We start from the raw sequence: 14517 nt of genomic DNA on the forward strand, positions 1-14517 counted from the left end.
GTGCCTCCCTCTCCCAGTATGCGAGCCTGGAGGTCTGTGGCTGGTCCACAGAGGACAGGGTTAGAGTCAGGGAAGGCTGGGGAGGGGATCCTAGATCCCAGGGGATATGTGCTCCTCCTGCCCTCTAGCCAGGCTGGGGGGCCAGAGGCTCTCCACATCCCACCCCAGAAACAGGCTCAGCTTCCCTCATGTAAATCCTCCTCAGACACCAGCCTGGCTAGACTGATGACTGATGCATCATGCTCCCAGTGCTCTGCAGAAGGAGAGGGGGAGGGAAGACTTCAGAAGGTCACCCCAGATGGAGGAGGACAGCGGAGCGCGTAGGGAGAGGTGGAAGGAGAGAGACGAGAGATACAGACTAGAGCCACCCCAGAGCCAGGGAGAATTACAAACACAAGACGGAAGAAAAGATCTGCAAAAGCAGAGATGAAAAAAAAAAAAAACCAAAAACCAAGACCAAACAAAACCAGGAAGATGGTAGCAGACATGTTCAGAGAGGGTGGCAGAAACAAGGGGAACCTTAGAGAGCTGGGCAGAGGACAGGTTTGCCAAGCAGGGGGAGTTAGAGATAAAACGGGGAGAAACTCGGTGGGTTAGAGAATGAGGACAGACCCTGGAGAAGAGCGGTCTCGTGCTATTGGGACAGAGAAGGGGGAAACCAGAAAAATCCGCAATGAGAGCCACTTCAACAGCATCCAGCCCCGGGGCAGGATGATTGATCAGTCTCTTAGAAAGACAGAGAGGGGGAAGATGTTGGGGCTGGCCTGGAATGGCACACACAGCAAGAGTCTGAGACACAGAAGCGGCCAAGTGGAGACTAAGGACACAGCGTGAAGCAGCCTGACATGGAGGTGCGGGGTGGGGGTCTCTCGGGGCGTGGCCTTCTGCCAGGGGGCCGTGGAGGGCTGAGCAGACCCTGGCTGCTGAGCAGACCCTGGCTGCTGAGCAGACCCTGGCTGCTGCGCGCCGGGCGGGCCGCTGGGTGCTGAAACGGACAGCTCCTGAGAGCCTGTCGAGGTTGAAGGGCGGGCCCAGCTTCCGTCCTCAGCAGCTCCATGTTCTTGATCTTGTTCCCTTTGTCGTTCGGGTCCCCCTCGATCTCCCTTTAGCTTTCTGTGACTTCCTGTCTGTCACCTCCACTGCCTGTGCCCTCTACCTTCCGTTTCATTCGCGTCCCCTCCACCCGCCGCGTCCCTTCCCGCAATCTCTCTGCCTCTAAGAATCTCTCCCTCTGCCCTCCCTCTCCTCGCCTCTAACACTTTGCAGCCCTCGCCCATTTTGTCCTCCAGATCTTCTTTTCCCTCTTCCCTATCCGTCTGCCTCTCCCCCACCCGCGCCGCATCTCTCTCTCTTTCCTGCTCGGCCTCGATCTGGATCAGGCCGTGTGACCTTCAGTCGTCCTTTCTCCACAGAAACCTCCAGAGTGGCGAGGAAGGCGGGGACGGAAGGCAGGCCCATCCTTCTCCCTGCTCAGCCAGCCCTCAGCCCCCTTCTCCAGCTCCTCGCTTCCTCTCTTGAGGGCTGGGGAGGGACATAACTTTCAAGGTTCGGTCACTCTTGAAGGTGGCTTCACAGGGATCACACTCGCGACCCCCAGGTTCTCAATTCACTGTAGCCCAGTCCCACACCGCCACTCTAGCTGCCACCCCAGACTTTAACACCCACAGTTCCCAGGCTCTCCCATCCCCCAGCCCCATCTGGTTTCATTCTTTCCGTGTCTTTCCTCTCAGTGTCTCCGCCCTTCCAGATCCTGCGTCTCTCCATCTGTCCCAGGGTCTCTGTCGCAGCCTCCTTCTGTCCTGAGAGAAGGTCAATGGAGAGGGGGCGGCTGCTGGGACCTGAGCTGACCTGCATGTTTCGGGCATTGCCCAAGGTGGCGAGTGTGTAAATCTCTTCCTGCTCTCCGCAGACTCCGAGTGTCTAAAAACGCCCGTTGACCTCCCACCCCCATCCCCCAGAAAATGAAACCCACGTACCCCCTCAGTTTTGGGGTTTTGTTCTTTTTTTATTCCAACAGGGACTGAGATGTGGCAGGGGGAGGTATAGGGGCCCAACTGACCCTCTCCCTGGGGGCGTCTCATAGAAATTCTGAGGTTTCTCCCCCAAAAAAAGAGAGAAAGAGAAGAGAGGAGGGGCACCAGGGGACACCCACATGTCCAGAGGCCCTCCCCACCTCCAGAAGTGTGGAGAGCCGTGTCAAGTCTTGGGGCGTCTGAGCAGTCCCAGGTTGGGGTCCTCCCCGCGGACCGCTTTCCAACTCCGGGAGCGGCCCCCACAGTCCCCAGCCCTTGGAGTCCTCGGTCTCTGCGCTCCTCCCGCCCTCGGCGCGGGATGGAATGCGGGCGTCCGCGACACCCTCGCTCGAGTCCACTAGGAGACGCAGGCCGGCTCCGGAGCCGGGCTCGGAATTCACCGGGAACTGAAGGCAAAATCGCGGCTTCCTGTCCATCGGGGGCGCATTGCGTCCCTGCAGTCAGTTGGGGCGCACGCCCGGCCCCGTCCATGGTCATTCGTGCTCGGTCAGCTCGCGGGGTCCTGTGGGGCCTGGCCGCGGCCGGGGAGGGCTAGTGGCTTCAGCTGGGGTGCCCAGGCCACGTGGGGGCGCCCCAGCCCCCGAAGCCCGCAGCGCCTGGATGCGCCTGCACTCCTGGCAGACGCGCACGTGTGTGCAGGGCGTGGGAGCCGCGGGCCGGGGCCCCCCGGGAGGTCCGGGGTCGTCCAGGAGGCGCTGCGGACCTCCGTGCGCGCCCGCGTCCCCGCCCGCGCCGGCCGAGTAGAGCTTGCCGTTGCTGAGTCGCATCTCTCGGACCGCGCGCAGCGACAGCAGGGCCCGACTCGGGCCGCCCGGGCGCCGGCGCCGGCGGGAACGCGAGGTCTTGCGGCAAGACACGGCGTGGCGCAGCTCCTGCAGCATCTCCTGGCACACCGACACCTGGGGGCGGCGAGACGGTCACCGCAGGGCACGCCGCGACCTCCCTCCCCGCCCCCACCTCCTTTCTGCACCTCTCCTCTCGTCCTACTCCCTCCTCACCTCCCAGTTCTGTTCCCTTGGCCGACGCTGGTGTTTTCTGTACCGCTTCCCCCACCGCCATCCCGTTCTCAGCTTCATCTTTCCTTGTGTTTGTCCCTGAATCTGCTTTTTCACTTTCTGACCCCTGTCTTTCCACACAATATTTTCTGACTTCCCCTACCCCTCCCTCCTGTTTCTGCCCCCACATTACTGGAAGGCATATTTACTTAGTGCCAGGCACTGATCTGGGCACCCCGAGTTACAGCAAAGAATAAAAGAGAATTCCTGGTCCTTGGGACTTGGGATGTGGTTCAGTGGTAGAGGGCTTACCCAATATGTGTAAGGTTCTGGGTTCCATTCCCAGCAATGGAGACAGGGAAAAAAAAAATAGAGCCCAGCCCTCCTCAAGTATGCAGAGATAGAAAACAACAAATATAAACATATATATTCTGTCCGATAGTGCTTGGGAGAGAAATAAATAGACATAGAGTGTGGACGGGCAGGATGCTGACTTTGGAGATAGAGCAGAGGCGGAAGCCCTCCTCCGTGAGACCTCTGTGTGAAGGCTGGGTGAGCCTCGTGATTAAAGACCTGGGGGGTGGTTTGAGCATTGTAGACTGACACCCAATGCGAAGGTGCTGAGGTGGGGCCTGGCTTGGGAGGAATGGGGAGAGAGGGAGGAAGTGATGCCCGAGGGCGGGGACCATTACGAGGCTGTGGTTTACTCCAGAGCCACGGGGGAACTGAAGAAGAGGGCTGAAGGCAAGTGCAGAGAACAGACTGTAGGGGGAGCCAGGGGGAGCAGGGAGCCCGGTAGGGAGGCTGCTGGGGGCTTGTCCTGTGAAGGCAGAGAAATGGTGAGGGGGAGGAAGGAGTGAGGGATAGATAATGCCCCCACACTTGGCCTGAGCAAGTGGAGACTGAGCTCTGCTTGGTGGAGAGCGACATTATGCTTCATTACTAGACATCCAAGTGGGACATCATTACAGACTCTGGAGTTGGGTGTGGTGGCACATGCCTTGGGAAGCTGAGACAGAAGGATGACTGTAAGTTTCAGGCCAGCATGAGCTGCATAGTGAGTTCAAGGCCAGAGGGGGCTACATAACATGACCTTGTCTCCAAAAACCAAACCAAACCAGGGTTAGTGAGATGTCTCAGCCACTGAGGCTGTGGATCTAAGTTCCATCTCTGGGCTCCACAGGGTGAAGGGAGAGAATGGACTCCTCAAAGTTGACCTCTGACCTTCACACTCACATCCAAACTCACAACTTAATAAAACCAAAACAAAAACTAAACAAACAATTAATCTTGGGCTGGGGGTGGGGGGAGACCCACACTTGGGAGTTATGGCATCTAGTGTCTCTGTCCCACCCCCTGGCAGTCCTGTGGTCCTCTCCAACATTACATCAGAGTTTTGCTGAGTGACAGGATGAGACCAGACTCTCTTGCCTTGCTCTCTCTTGGATCACAGCTCTGGGGGATGTGAGTTGCCCAGAAGGGCACTTAAGCAACCCTGCAGAGAGGTCCTCCTTCGAGGAACTGAGAGGACTCCTGCCAGCCGCCACTAAGTGTGTGCATGATGCTTTTAATTCTTGTTTCCGGACGTTTGATGTTCTAGGATCTTACAGGCTGGTGGAAGGCTGTCCCTCTCAGAATCAGCCATGCTTTAGAGAGCTGAGGGTGGAACCACCCTTCATAGCAAACCAAACACTGGTGAATCTGGAGAGGCCTGGGGCTGCAGACCTGTGACCCTAGCCTCTTAGGAGGCCGAGGCAGGAGGACTGCAAGTTTAAGGCCATCCTGGGCTAAGGGGTGAATTCTAAGCCAGACAGGACAACTTAGTGAGACCCTGTCTTAAAATAAAAAGTAAAAATAGGGCTGAGGATATAGCTTATTGGTAGAGCACTTGCTTAGAAACTACCCGTGAAGGGCTTCATTTACCTGGCATACATGAGGCCCTGGGTTCTACCCCCAGGACCACAGATACAAAAACAAGACAAGACAATACAGCCCATGCTCTGAGCCCACCAACGTGACTCAAACCAGCCAGTCCTTTGCTGCATTTTCTCTCTGCCCTGCCTCTTCCAGGGACACCATAATGAAGACTGGCCCAGCCACTTCCTCACCCTGCTTCCCTCTCGAGGGTCATAAGGAATATATAAGAACGGCCTCTCAAGGGCATAGTCTCAGATGGGTATGATGGGGCACTCCTGCAATGCTACCACTTGAGAGGCTGAGGCAAACCGTGGCAATCCTCCTGCCTCAGCTTCTCAAGTGCTGGGATTATGAAGCCACTATGCTTGGTTTGTCTGTCGTCTGTCTGTCTGTCTGTCTGTCTCTCAAACAGGGTATCACGTGGCTCAAGCTGGGCTTGAACTCACTATGTAGATGAAAACAGTTTTGGACAGCTGATCTATGCTCCCACCTCTGCCTCCTCAGTGCACCGGCTATTTCCTTTTTTGTATTTCAGCGTCCTGCTTCTCTGGGGTCCTCCACACCGTTCTCTGGTGGGCCCTTGAATTCTCATCACTCTCCTTCCCTTCTCTGTCCTTTCTCATAGCCTGGATTCTTTGTCCAGTTCTCTGACCTGTCACCTCTCCTGGGACCTCCTTGATCTAACCAGGAGTTCCTTGGCTTCTCTCTTACCTTCTGGCTCCCCGACCCCTCCCCATCTCTTACATCTTCCCTCTCCTTCATCCAACCCACCACTTTGGGTCCTTAATGTCCCCCGGGGTCTCCCCTGCTCCACCTCCAGCCACAGTCAATCTCCTCACCTCCTCAGACTCCGCTGACCTCCGCGTGGACCAGATGAATTCCATGACCGCCACGAAGACAGCAATGATGAGGCCGCAGATGAGCACGACAAAAATACCGCCAATGTTCTCCATGCCCAAACCTGGAGGGTGGGGAGAGCCGGGGTATGGGCAGTGTGGGTGTGGGCCGAAGGGGTTTCTGGGAAAGAGCGGCACAGGACGGGGTGGCTGACCTTTGGCCCTGTGGTCCTCCTCCTTGGGGCACCGGCCACCTTCCCACCACTTGCGCTTCAGGATCTCCAGCCTGTTGTTCTCTTGGAGCTGCAGGATGGCCAGCGTGATCTCATCCCGGAACGGGGAGCCTGGCCGGGCACATGAGGGGATGGCCGTGGGCCCCACTACCCCAAATCCCACCTGCCCTGCCACCTCTCCCAGCTTCTACCCGATCTCATCACACAACAGCCAAGAGAGAGGTCAGGCCTCTCGAGCTGGTGCGAGCAGGATCAGGCTCCCTGTCATGGCGCCGCCATGCCTAGGGGCCCATCTCACCCAGCCCTGCCACACTGGCCTCCTGGTGGGTCCCCATATCTGCCAGACAACGCCCTACTTTAGGGTCTTTGCTTCTGCCCGGTACACCCTTCCCCTCCTCTCCCTTGGGTCTCTGCTTACACACTGGCTCCTCACAAGTCATTTTTGGACACTTGATTCAAAACGGCGCCAGGCCCTCCACCTGCTGTCAGTCTCTGCCACTGCCCCTGTCCACAGCGCGTGTCACACCTGCTTCCACAGGACGCGGCTCTGTCTACGCCCTAATGTGCCTGCCACTGGAAGAGCCCTGTAGCAGTTGGCTGAGTGGATCCCCATCCTCCCGCTTCTGTATCCTTCCTCCTCTTCCCCGTCAGTGCTCCCCTTGGGCCCTCTATTCTGAAGCACCTACTGAATGCAGGGCAGTAGAGATATGGACAAGGGGAGATGATGGATGCTTGTTGGTCCTGGGCCGACAGAGTAAGTACCCAGGTCTCACCACTTGAGAAAATATTACCAATGTTTGGAGACAAACTAGTATTGGGGTTTCTATCACTGGGCACTGAAACAGTGTGTCCTGAAGTATAAACTGTTCCCCCTCGCTCCTTCCTGCTTTTCCTGAGGATCTGCTCTGAGCTAGGATGTAGGATTGATGTAGAGAACATGAAGCGAAGAAAACCAAGTCCGGTACAGCTGAGCAAGGTGGTATATGTACCACATGTCCCTAGTATGTGGAGGTGGAGGTAGCAGGATCAAGAAGTTCAAGGTCATCTTCATCTACAACCTGACCTACTTGAAGGTGAGACCTTGTCTCAAAGAACTAAAAACCAAACAAACCAAAATCTCGTCTCCCATGGAGGTGTTGCGTCTCGTAGCTCATGTTTACTGAGGTGTACATGCAAAGTCACCTCAATTCTCTCACTATCCCCCGAGGCTGGAGCTCACCAGCTTCTAGGCTGACGTTTTGCATGTTTAAAGTGTACAGGCTTAGGATGGTGACTGCACCTGTCCAGGGTCACACAGCAAGGCTGCGTGTCTTGGGATATTCCTGGGTTCGCTCACACACCTTGGTGAGTATGGCCCCCACATCTCCTCCCACATTTCAAGCTTAGCCATGCTCGTACCCAGCGGCATGCCGATGCCATAGCCCTTGGTGTCGAGGAGGCCCCCGATCTGGGTGAGGTTGCAGTTCAGACGCCGGTGGTACTCATTCATGGTGGACTCCAGCAGGAAGGCGTAGCGGGAGTTGAGGACTCGGGCGATTCCTTCCTCTGTGCTCTTGACGAACACGCTAGGCTGTTTCGATTGCATGTAGTTCCACATCCGCTGGTACGTCTGGTACCTCGAGTTCTTGGCAGAGGGAGTATGAAGGAAGGTGGGTGGGGGCCACTCCACGGGTTTCCCTCGAGCCCTCCCCTCCCCTTTCCACACACGCAAGCGTGAATTCCTCTCACCTTGCAGCTTCCCCTCCTTCCTCACACTACCTGGCCCAATCCTCCCAGCAGCCTCCTTGACCCTCCGCCCGCACTGCCCAGTGCTGGCTCACACGAGGTTCGCATCTGCCTCCATGTTTCCATTCACCAGGTAAAGGTCAGGCTTTCCAGCCAGGTAGCAGCTCTCCCCGCAACCCCAACAGGCCAAGCGTGTCCACTGCCCTCACACCGAGCCTTAGAGGTCCTAGGGGTGCCCCACCTGGAAGAAGGTCATGGTGGAGCCGGCGTGGATAGTGCCATACTCAATGTTGGTCTGATCCGCCAGGTCGTCCGCCGACTCCACGGGCACCTCCATGCGCTGCACCGTGAGGAAGGCAGCCAGGTTGGCCGTGTAGGAGGAGATGATGATCAAGGTGAAGGCCCACCTGAGGGGTGGGATACGGATGAGCTACAAGCTGGAACCACCTTGACCTGCAACGCCCCCCCCCCCCCCCCCCCCCCGGCTTTTCCTGACCCTTGACCCCAGCGGCTCTGACTTTCAAAAGGCTCAGTGCCTGTTAGTTAGGGCAGAGGCCAGGAATGTGGGTTCCAGAACTTGACTTGCTAGGTTAAGTACTGCTTCCAGAAACTTCCGAGGAAGATGGTTTGGAAATACACTCTCAATGTAGGCAGCTAAGAAAGCTGTACAGAATAGAGAAAATTTTTAGCAATACAGTGATTAGAACTAGGGTCTCAAGCATGCTAGGCAAGTGCTTTGCCACCAAGCCGTGTCCCCAGCCCCTCACTGGGGGATTCCAGGCAGGGGCTCTACCACTGGGCTACATTCCTAACTATTTTATATATTTTTAAAAGTATCTGTCGCCGGGTGGTGGTGGTGGTGGCGGCAGCTGCGGCGGCGGTGGCGCACGCCTTTAATCCCAGCACTCGGGAGGCAGAGCCAGGCGGATCTTTGTGAGTTGGAGGCCAGCCTGGTCTACAGAGCAAGATTCAGGAAAGGCGCAAAGCTACACAGAGAAACCCGTCTCGAAAAACGGGGGGAAAAATCTTTATCTACCTATATATTTTTCAGTACATGAGTGCTTTGTATCATGTATGTAAGTGCACCATGGACATGCAGAAGGAGGGCCAGGAGAGGGAAGTGAATCGAATCCTTGGAGCTAGAGTTACAGGTGTTTATGAGTCACCCAAGGTATGTGCTAGGAACCAAATTCCAGATCTCTGCAAGAGTAGCCAGTGCTCTTAACCACTGAGCCATCTCTCGAACTTCTTTTTTGTTTGTTTTTCGAGACAAGGTTTCTCTGTGTAGCCCTTGCTGTCCTGGAACTCACTCTGTAGACCAGTCAGGCTTTGAACTCCCAGCGATTCTTTTTTGTTTGTTTGTTTGTTTTCTTGACAGGGTTTTTCTGTGTAGCTTTGGAGCCTGTCCTGGAACTCGCTTTGTAGGCCAGGCTGGCCTCGAACCCAGAGAGATCCACCTGCCTCTGCCTCCCGAGTGCTGGGATTAAAGGAAGGTGCTACCACCGCCCGGCACATCCTGCATTTTAAATTTGAGATGTTGCCCAAGCTGGCTTTGAATGTATTGGCTAGGCTTGAATTGGATATCCCCCCGCCTCAGTCTCTTAAGCAGCTGGGATTACAGGCCTGTGCTTCCAGAGGAAAGTATTTTAGGATGGTGGCCCCAATAGGCAACATGGGGCTGTGACTCGCGGCGAGCCTGGTTTTTGTCTCAGCTTTGTGGCTGTATTTAATTCATGAACTAAGCTGCAGGGGAGGAAAAGTCCAACAGTCCTGCAAGTTGAGGGGATAGAGACTAGGTTTTGGGGGACAGAACACTCAAGAGGAAAGAGTCACATAAGTGGCGGAAGGGTTTCCTGAAACTCAGGGTTCATTTGGGTCTTGTGCTGAATATCAGTGTGTGCGCGTGTGGATGAGGTGAGACCCCTCGAGGACAGACAGGCAATCTTCTCAAGCAAAGAACAACCCGGCAGGGTTCACAGGGGGCGGGGCATCTCGTGGGTGTCCTCCAAGCAGAGGTGTTCAGTAATCAGCAGATGGGAGGGCTGGAGAGATGGCTCAGGGGTTAGGACCACTGGCTGCTCTTCTGGAAGACCCAGTCCTTGCACGGACATGGCTGCTCACCACCATCTATAACCCCAGTTCCAGAGCATCTGATGCCCTCTTCTGGCCTCTCTGGGAACTGCACATGAGGTACACACAACAGGCAGGCAAAATAGCCATCCACATAAAATAATCAAATAATATTTCACACACACACACACACACACACACACACACACACACACACACACACACACACACACACACACTAAAATGATGGGCAAGCCATATACCATGTAAACACTTGGAGACCAAAAGCTGTAGTGTAACACTAACTTCAGAAGAAACACTGGGACCAGGACCGAGAGACATGATCAGATCGCGTCTCAAGAGGATAGACAGTCCCAGGCATTAGTGCCCTTAATTACAGAGTTTCAAAGCTCAAAGCGGGACTGCCAAGAGACAGCTCAGCCAGTCAAGGCATTTGTCACCAAGCCTAATGACTTTGTTTGTTTGTTTTTTGAGTCAGGGTTTCTCTGTGTAGCTTTGCGCCTTTCCTGGAACTCATTCTGTAGCCCAGGCTGGCCTCGAACTCACAGAGATCTGCCTGCCTCTGCCTCCTGAGTGCTGGGATTAAAGGCGTGCGCCACCACCGCCGGCCACCTAATGACTTTTTGATCTCCTGGTCCCACATGGTGGAAGGAGAGAACTGACTCCCATAATTTGTCTGGTGAGCTTGCATGTGCTCTGTGGCTTGCATGATCCCCCTGTAAATAAAGAAAGTTTTTTGAGACAGGATTTCTCTGTGTATTCCTGGCTATCCTGGAACTCGCTCTGTAGACCCGGCTGGCCTCCAACTCACAGAGATCCACCTGCTTCTACCTCCTGAGTGCTGGAATTAAAGGTATGAGCCACCACCACCTGGCAATAAAGACAATTTTTAAAAAGCTATAAACAAAAATTACAAAGCAAAAAACTAATTCCACAGTGAAATGCTTGCCTCAGTGAGGGGCTGGCATGGCTCAGTGGTAGAGCCCCTGCCTAGAATCCTCCAATGAGGGGCTGGGGGTGTGGATCAGTGGTAGAGCCCCTGCCTAGAATTCCCCCAGTGAGGGGCTGGGGTGTGGCTCAGTGGTAAAGCCCCTGCCTAGAATCCCCCAGTGAGGGGCTGGGGGTGTGGTTCACCTGTTCAGAACCTGCCAGGAATTCACCAATGAAAGGCTGGGATTTAGCTCAGTGATAAAAGTATTTTTACAAGACTCTGGGTTCTAATCTCATAGAGAGAGAGAGAGAGAGAGAGAGAGAGAGAGAGAGAGAGAGAGAGAGAGAGAGAGAGAGAGAGGAATCCCAAACAAGGAAATAGCAAACTGACAACTGAAGATCACACAGAGTTTCTAAGGATCACGGGGAGACACTCCATCATTTCCCTCTCTGGTTGACAGGACAGCCAGACAGAGAATCAGTGAGGAGACAGAAGCCGTGGACAAAAACATCAAACAACTCACCCTCAAAGGCATTTCTAGAACATTTCACCCACCAACATTGAAATCCATCTCCAGAGCAAGTGCAGGGAACATTTCCCAAGACAGACCATATTGCAGAGCCACGAAACGCGTCTCAATAAATTTAAAAGGATTAAAGACCTGCAGAGAATGCTCTCCAACCACAATGGAAGTGAATTAGAAATCAATAATGGGAAGAACTGGAAAATCCCCAAGTCCTGGCTCTACCCGTGGCTAGCCGTGTGACCTTGAGGCTGTGCTCTGGTGTCCTCACGGGGCAGGCCGCACCTTTGCTGGCTCTTCCGCACAGGATTTTAGGAAGAGCGGGCTAGCCTGAAACACAGAATGTGCTAGGCAAGTGTTTACTGTCACTGTCTTAGTGACGTCACCTGACTCAGGAAGGAGAAGAGGTCACCAGTGGGGTTGGCTGCAGGACCCCAGGGCAGCCATTTCTTCTGCCCCGGACGCCCTCCTGCCAAGTAAGCGTGGCCGACGCTCTCGTAGGCCACAGACCCAAGAGGGCCTCCCAGACCCCACTGGCTCCTTAGCAGGCATTAATGAGAAGAGGCCACTGGCCTCTGCCTAGGGCATGTGCAGAGAGGTTCTGGGTTGAGGGTGAGTGGACAGAAGGGTATATATTAGTTTCCTACAGAAACAACTCTCTGACCCTGACATGATGCCCGGGAACTGACATAATCTCTCCGGAAACTGAGTTTCTCCACACTCGCCTCATGGGCCAATGTTATTCACAACCAAGAAATGACCCACTGGCTGCCCAGCATGTATCAGATGCCAGGCTGGCCCTTGAGACTGCATGATGGACAGGTGGTGGTGATGGGCACAGGGCGATATGACTCGCTGCCTTTTTCGGATAAGGTAAATCTGAGGTTAGCTGTTAGCACCCAAGAGAATCAGCCTAAGCTGCCTGGACACACTTGGAAGTGAGCAGCCCTGGCCCAGTGCATTCAGGAGTGGCTTGCAGTGGGGACATGCCTCTGGAGGGTATTTCGTGTTGGTTCAAGTGTGGGGGACTTTGTTAGTTGTCAACCATTGGGCAGGCTGGCAACACAGAACATTGAGGACACAATTCCCAAAGCCTGACTCCTCGATGCAGGGAAACATAGGTATTTCTTGCACGGTCATAGTATGAGCTGAAATCTCCAGAGTGCGGCTCTCATTCAGCTGGAGGGCCTCATGCTGCTTTGTGGGGAACTGCCGAAAAATGCTCACCGTTTCTGGAAGTCACATTTAGAACAGCAATTCCACTGGTATTTGAGTCAGCAAGTCAAGATGCTTGGGCCAGCTGCACCATTCCCGGTGATTCACACCGGCACCGGCACATTCCTTTGCCAAATATTTCCAAGTGTCAAACGTTGAGCGTCAACAATGTGCCAATCAATGACCTTACTTCTCGGCATCCCAAACTGACTCATTATAAATAGATGTCACCTATCTTGTTTCTGTCCTCTGACATATTCATGCACAAGCATTTGCTTATTGCTCTTATGTTATCCAATTACAAATCATATCACCTAGCCAGGCGGTGGTGGCGCACACCTTTAATCTCAGTGCTTGGGAGGCAGAGGCAGGTGGATCTCTGTGAGTCTGTGGTCAGCCTGGTCTACATAGTGAGTTCCAGGACAGCCAGGGCTACCAGGTGAGGCCCTGTCTCAAAAAACAAACAAGCAACAATAAATCACACCACCTTCTTTTTCTCATTACAACTAGAGCATTGTACTGAAAGTTTTTTGTTTTTTGTTTTTTTTTAAATCTTGTGTGTGTGTGTGTGTGTGTGTGTGTGTGTGTGTGTACATGTGGGTGCAGCTTTGCCACTGGAGGCCACAATAGGGTGTTGGATCCCCTGGAACTGCAGTTACAGGCAGTTGTGAGCCTACTGAGTTGGGTGATGGGAACCGAACTCGGGTCCCCTGCAAGAGCTTTCTTAACCACTGAGTCATCTCACCAGTCCTAAAAAAACCTAAGTATCAGCTCAGGACGGAAAAGCATTAAAATAACATTAGCTATGAAAAGGGGGTCTGCAAACACTGCTGGTACCAGTGAACTCACGGGGAAGGGGCGGAGGGAGCAGGGAGCAGCAGGAAGCTGAGGACTGAAGAGCCAGAGGCCCCTGGAAGCGGACAGCGAGCAGGAAGCACACACGCTGCCTGACATAAGGACGTGACTGGACACATGGACGCAGGGGGCACATGGGAGGGTTGGGGGAAGGGGAGAAGCCTTGCTGCTAGCTGGATCAAGTTGAGGGGTTTCTTGTCAGGAGGGCGTGAAGATGGTAGCTGAGGAGGTAACCTGGACATTGAGATGTGAAGGCAGGCAGGGCTCAGAAAGCAAGGAGAGTGAGGTCAGGGGATTCCATTCCCAAGCAGTGACCAAGGGAGAGAGCCCTGGGAGGGTCAGAGGCTGTGGTCAAAGACAGCCTTGGGCATGCTGATTTCTGAGGCAGGCCTATCTTCAGTGAGGAGCTGGTGGGTATGGCTACAGGAGACTGTGGGCTGAGTGGCCACTGCCCAGGAGGCATGTTCTGGCCAGGCGCCCACGAGATGCCCTAGAACGACAGCAGCGATGCCCTACAGTCCCACGGCAGGATGGTGGGGGATCGGCCTCTCGTCACTGTCACTGGTCACACGTGGAGATCAACCAGTATCTGATGAGTGAGTGGAGTGTGTGAGCAGACTAGGGGCGTGGAAGAGCATGAGGCTGGGCAAACAGCTCCAGCGAGCGACGAACGGCCTCCTGGGTGACTGCAATGGGAGAGGGCAGGAAATGACTGGCTAGACAGCATGGCCCTCAGGAAGCAGGGCCCAGGCTAAGGAGGGAGCAGCAGGGCTCGCAGAGTGCAGACCTCTGGTTCCCTGCCTTTAGATCAGTCCAGATTCATCAACTCAGGACTACCGTCCACAGCTCGGTCAGGGTACCTGTCCATCCCTCAGAAGCAGTCAAGGCGTGGCTGGTGCACCATGGCGCCGACCACACCAACACCTTTCACCCAGGACTTGAGGGAGCCGAATAAGCCCCTTCCATTGTTAGCGCCAGACATCTACCCCTTAATCCGTGGAAAACATGGACCTGTCATTGCATGGGAAAAGCAACTTTGGAGGTGAAATTAAGGGCTAGAGTGAGGAAGCGATCCTGGACCGTCCAGGCAGGCCTGGTGAATCACAAGTGCGTGGATGTGAAAGGAAACCAGAGGCGAGTCCAGTGGAAAAGCATCGTAATTC

At 54.6% G+C, this 14517-nt stretch overlaps 1 protein-coding gene across 3 annotated transcripts in view; it reads right to left on the minus strand.

Moving 5' to 3' along the window:
- Window positions 1-1984: 1984 nt before the first annotated feature.
- Window positions 1985-14517, minus strand: part of Grik5 (glutamate ionotropic receptor kainate type subunit 5) — a 63275-nt gene continuing 50742 nt past the window's right edge. For 2 of the 3 annotated variants that reach the window (XM_006988082.4, XM_042267488.2), the window contains exons 16-20: window positions 7981-8146; window positions 7413-7638; window positions 5997-6125; window positions 5785-5906; window positions 1985-2932 (exon numbers count right to left, since the gene is read on the minus strand). In XM_006988082.4, coding sequence (XP_006988144.1) covers window positions 2507-2932; window positions 5785-5906; window positions 5997-6125; window positions 7413-7638; window positions 7981-8146 — 1069 coding nt within the window. In that variant the 3' untranslated portion in view covers window positions 1985-2506. The remainder of the gene's footprint in view (window positions 2933-5784; window positions 5907-5996; window positions 6126-7412; window positions 7639-7980; window positions 8147-14517) is intronic. The other variant, XM_042267502.2, reaches the window with a different exon arrangement.

The sequence above is a fragment of the Peromyscus maniculatus genome, chromosome 1 (assembly GCF_049852395.1).
Source record: "Peromyscus maniculatus bairdii isolate BWxNUB_F1_BW_parent chromosome 1, HU_Pman_BW_mat_3.1, whole genome shotgun sequence".
NCBI lineage: Eukaryota > Metazoa > Chordata > Mammalia > Rodentia > Cricetidae > Peromyscus > Peromyscus maniculatus.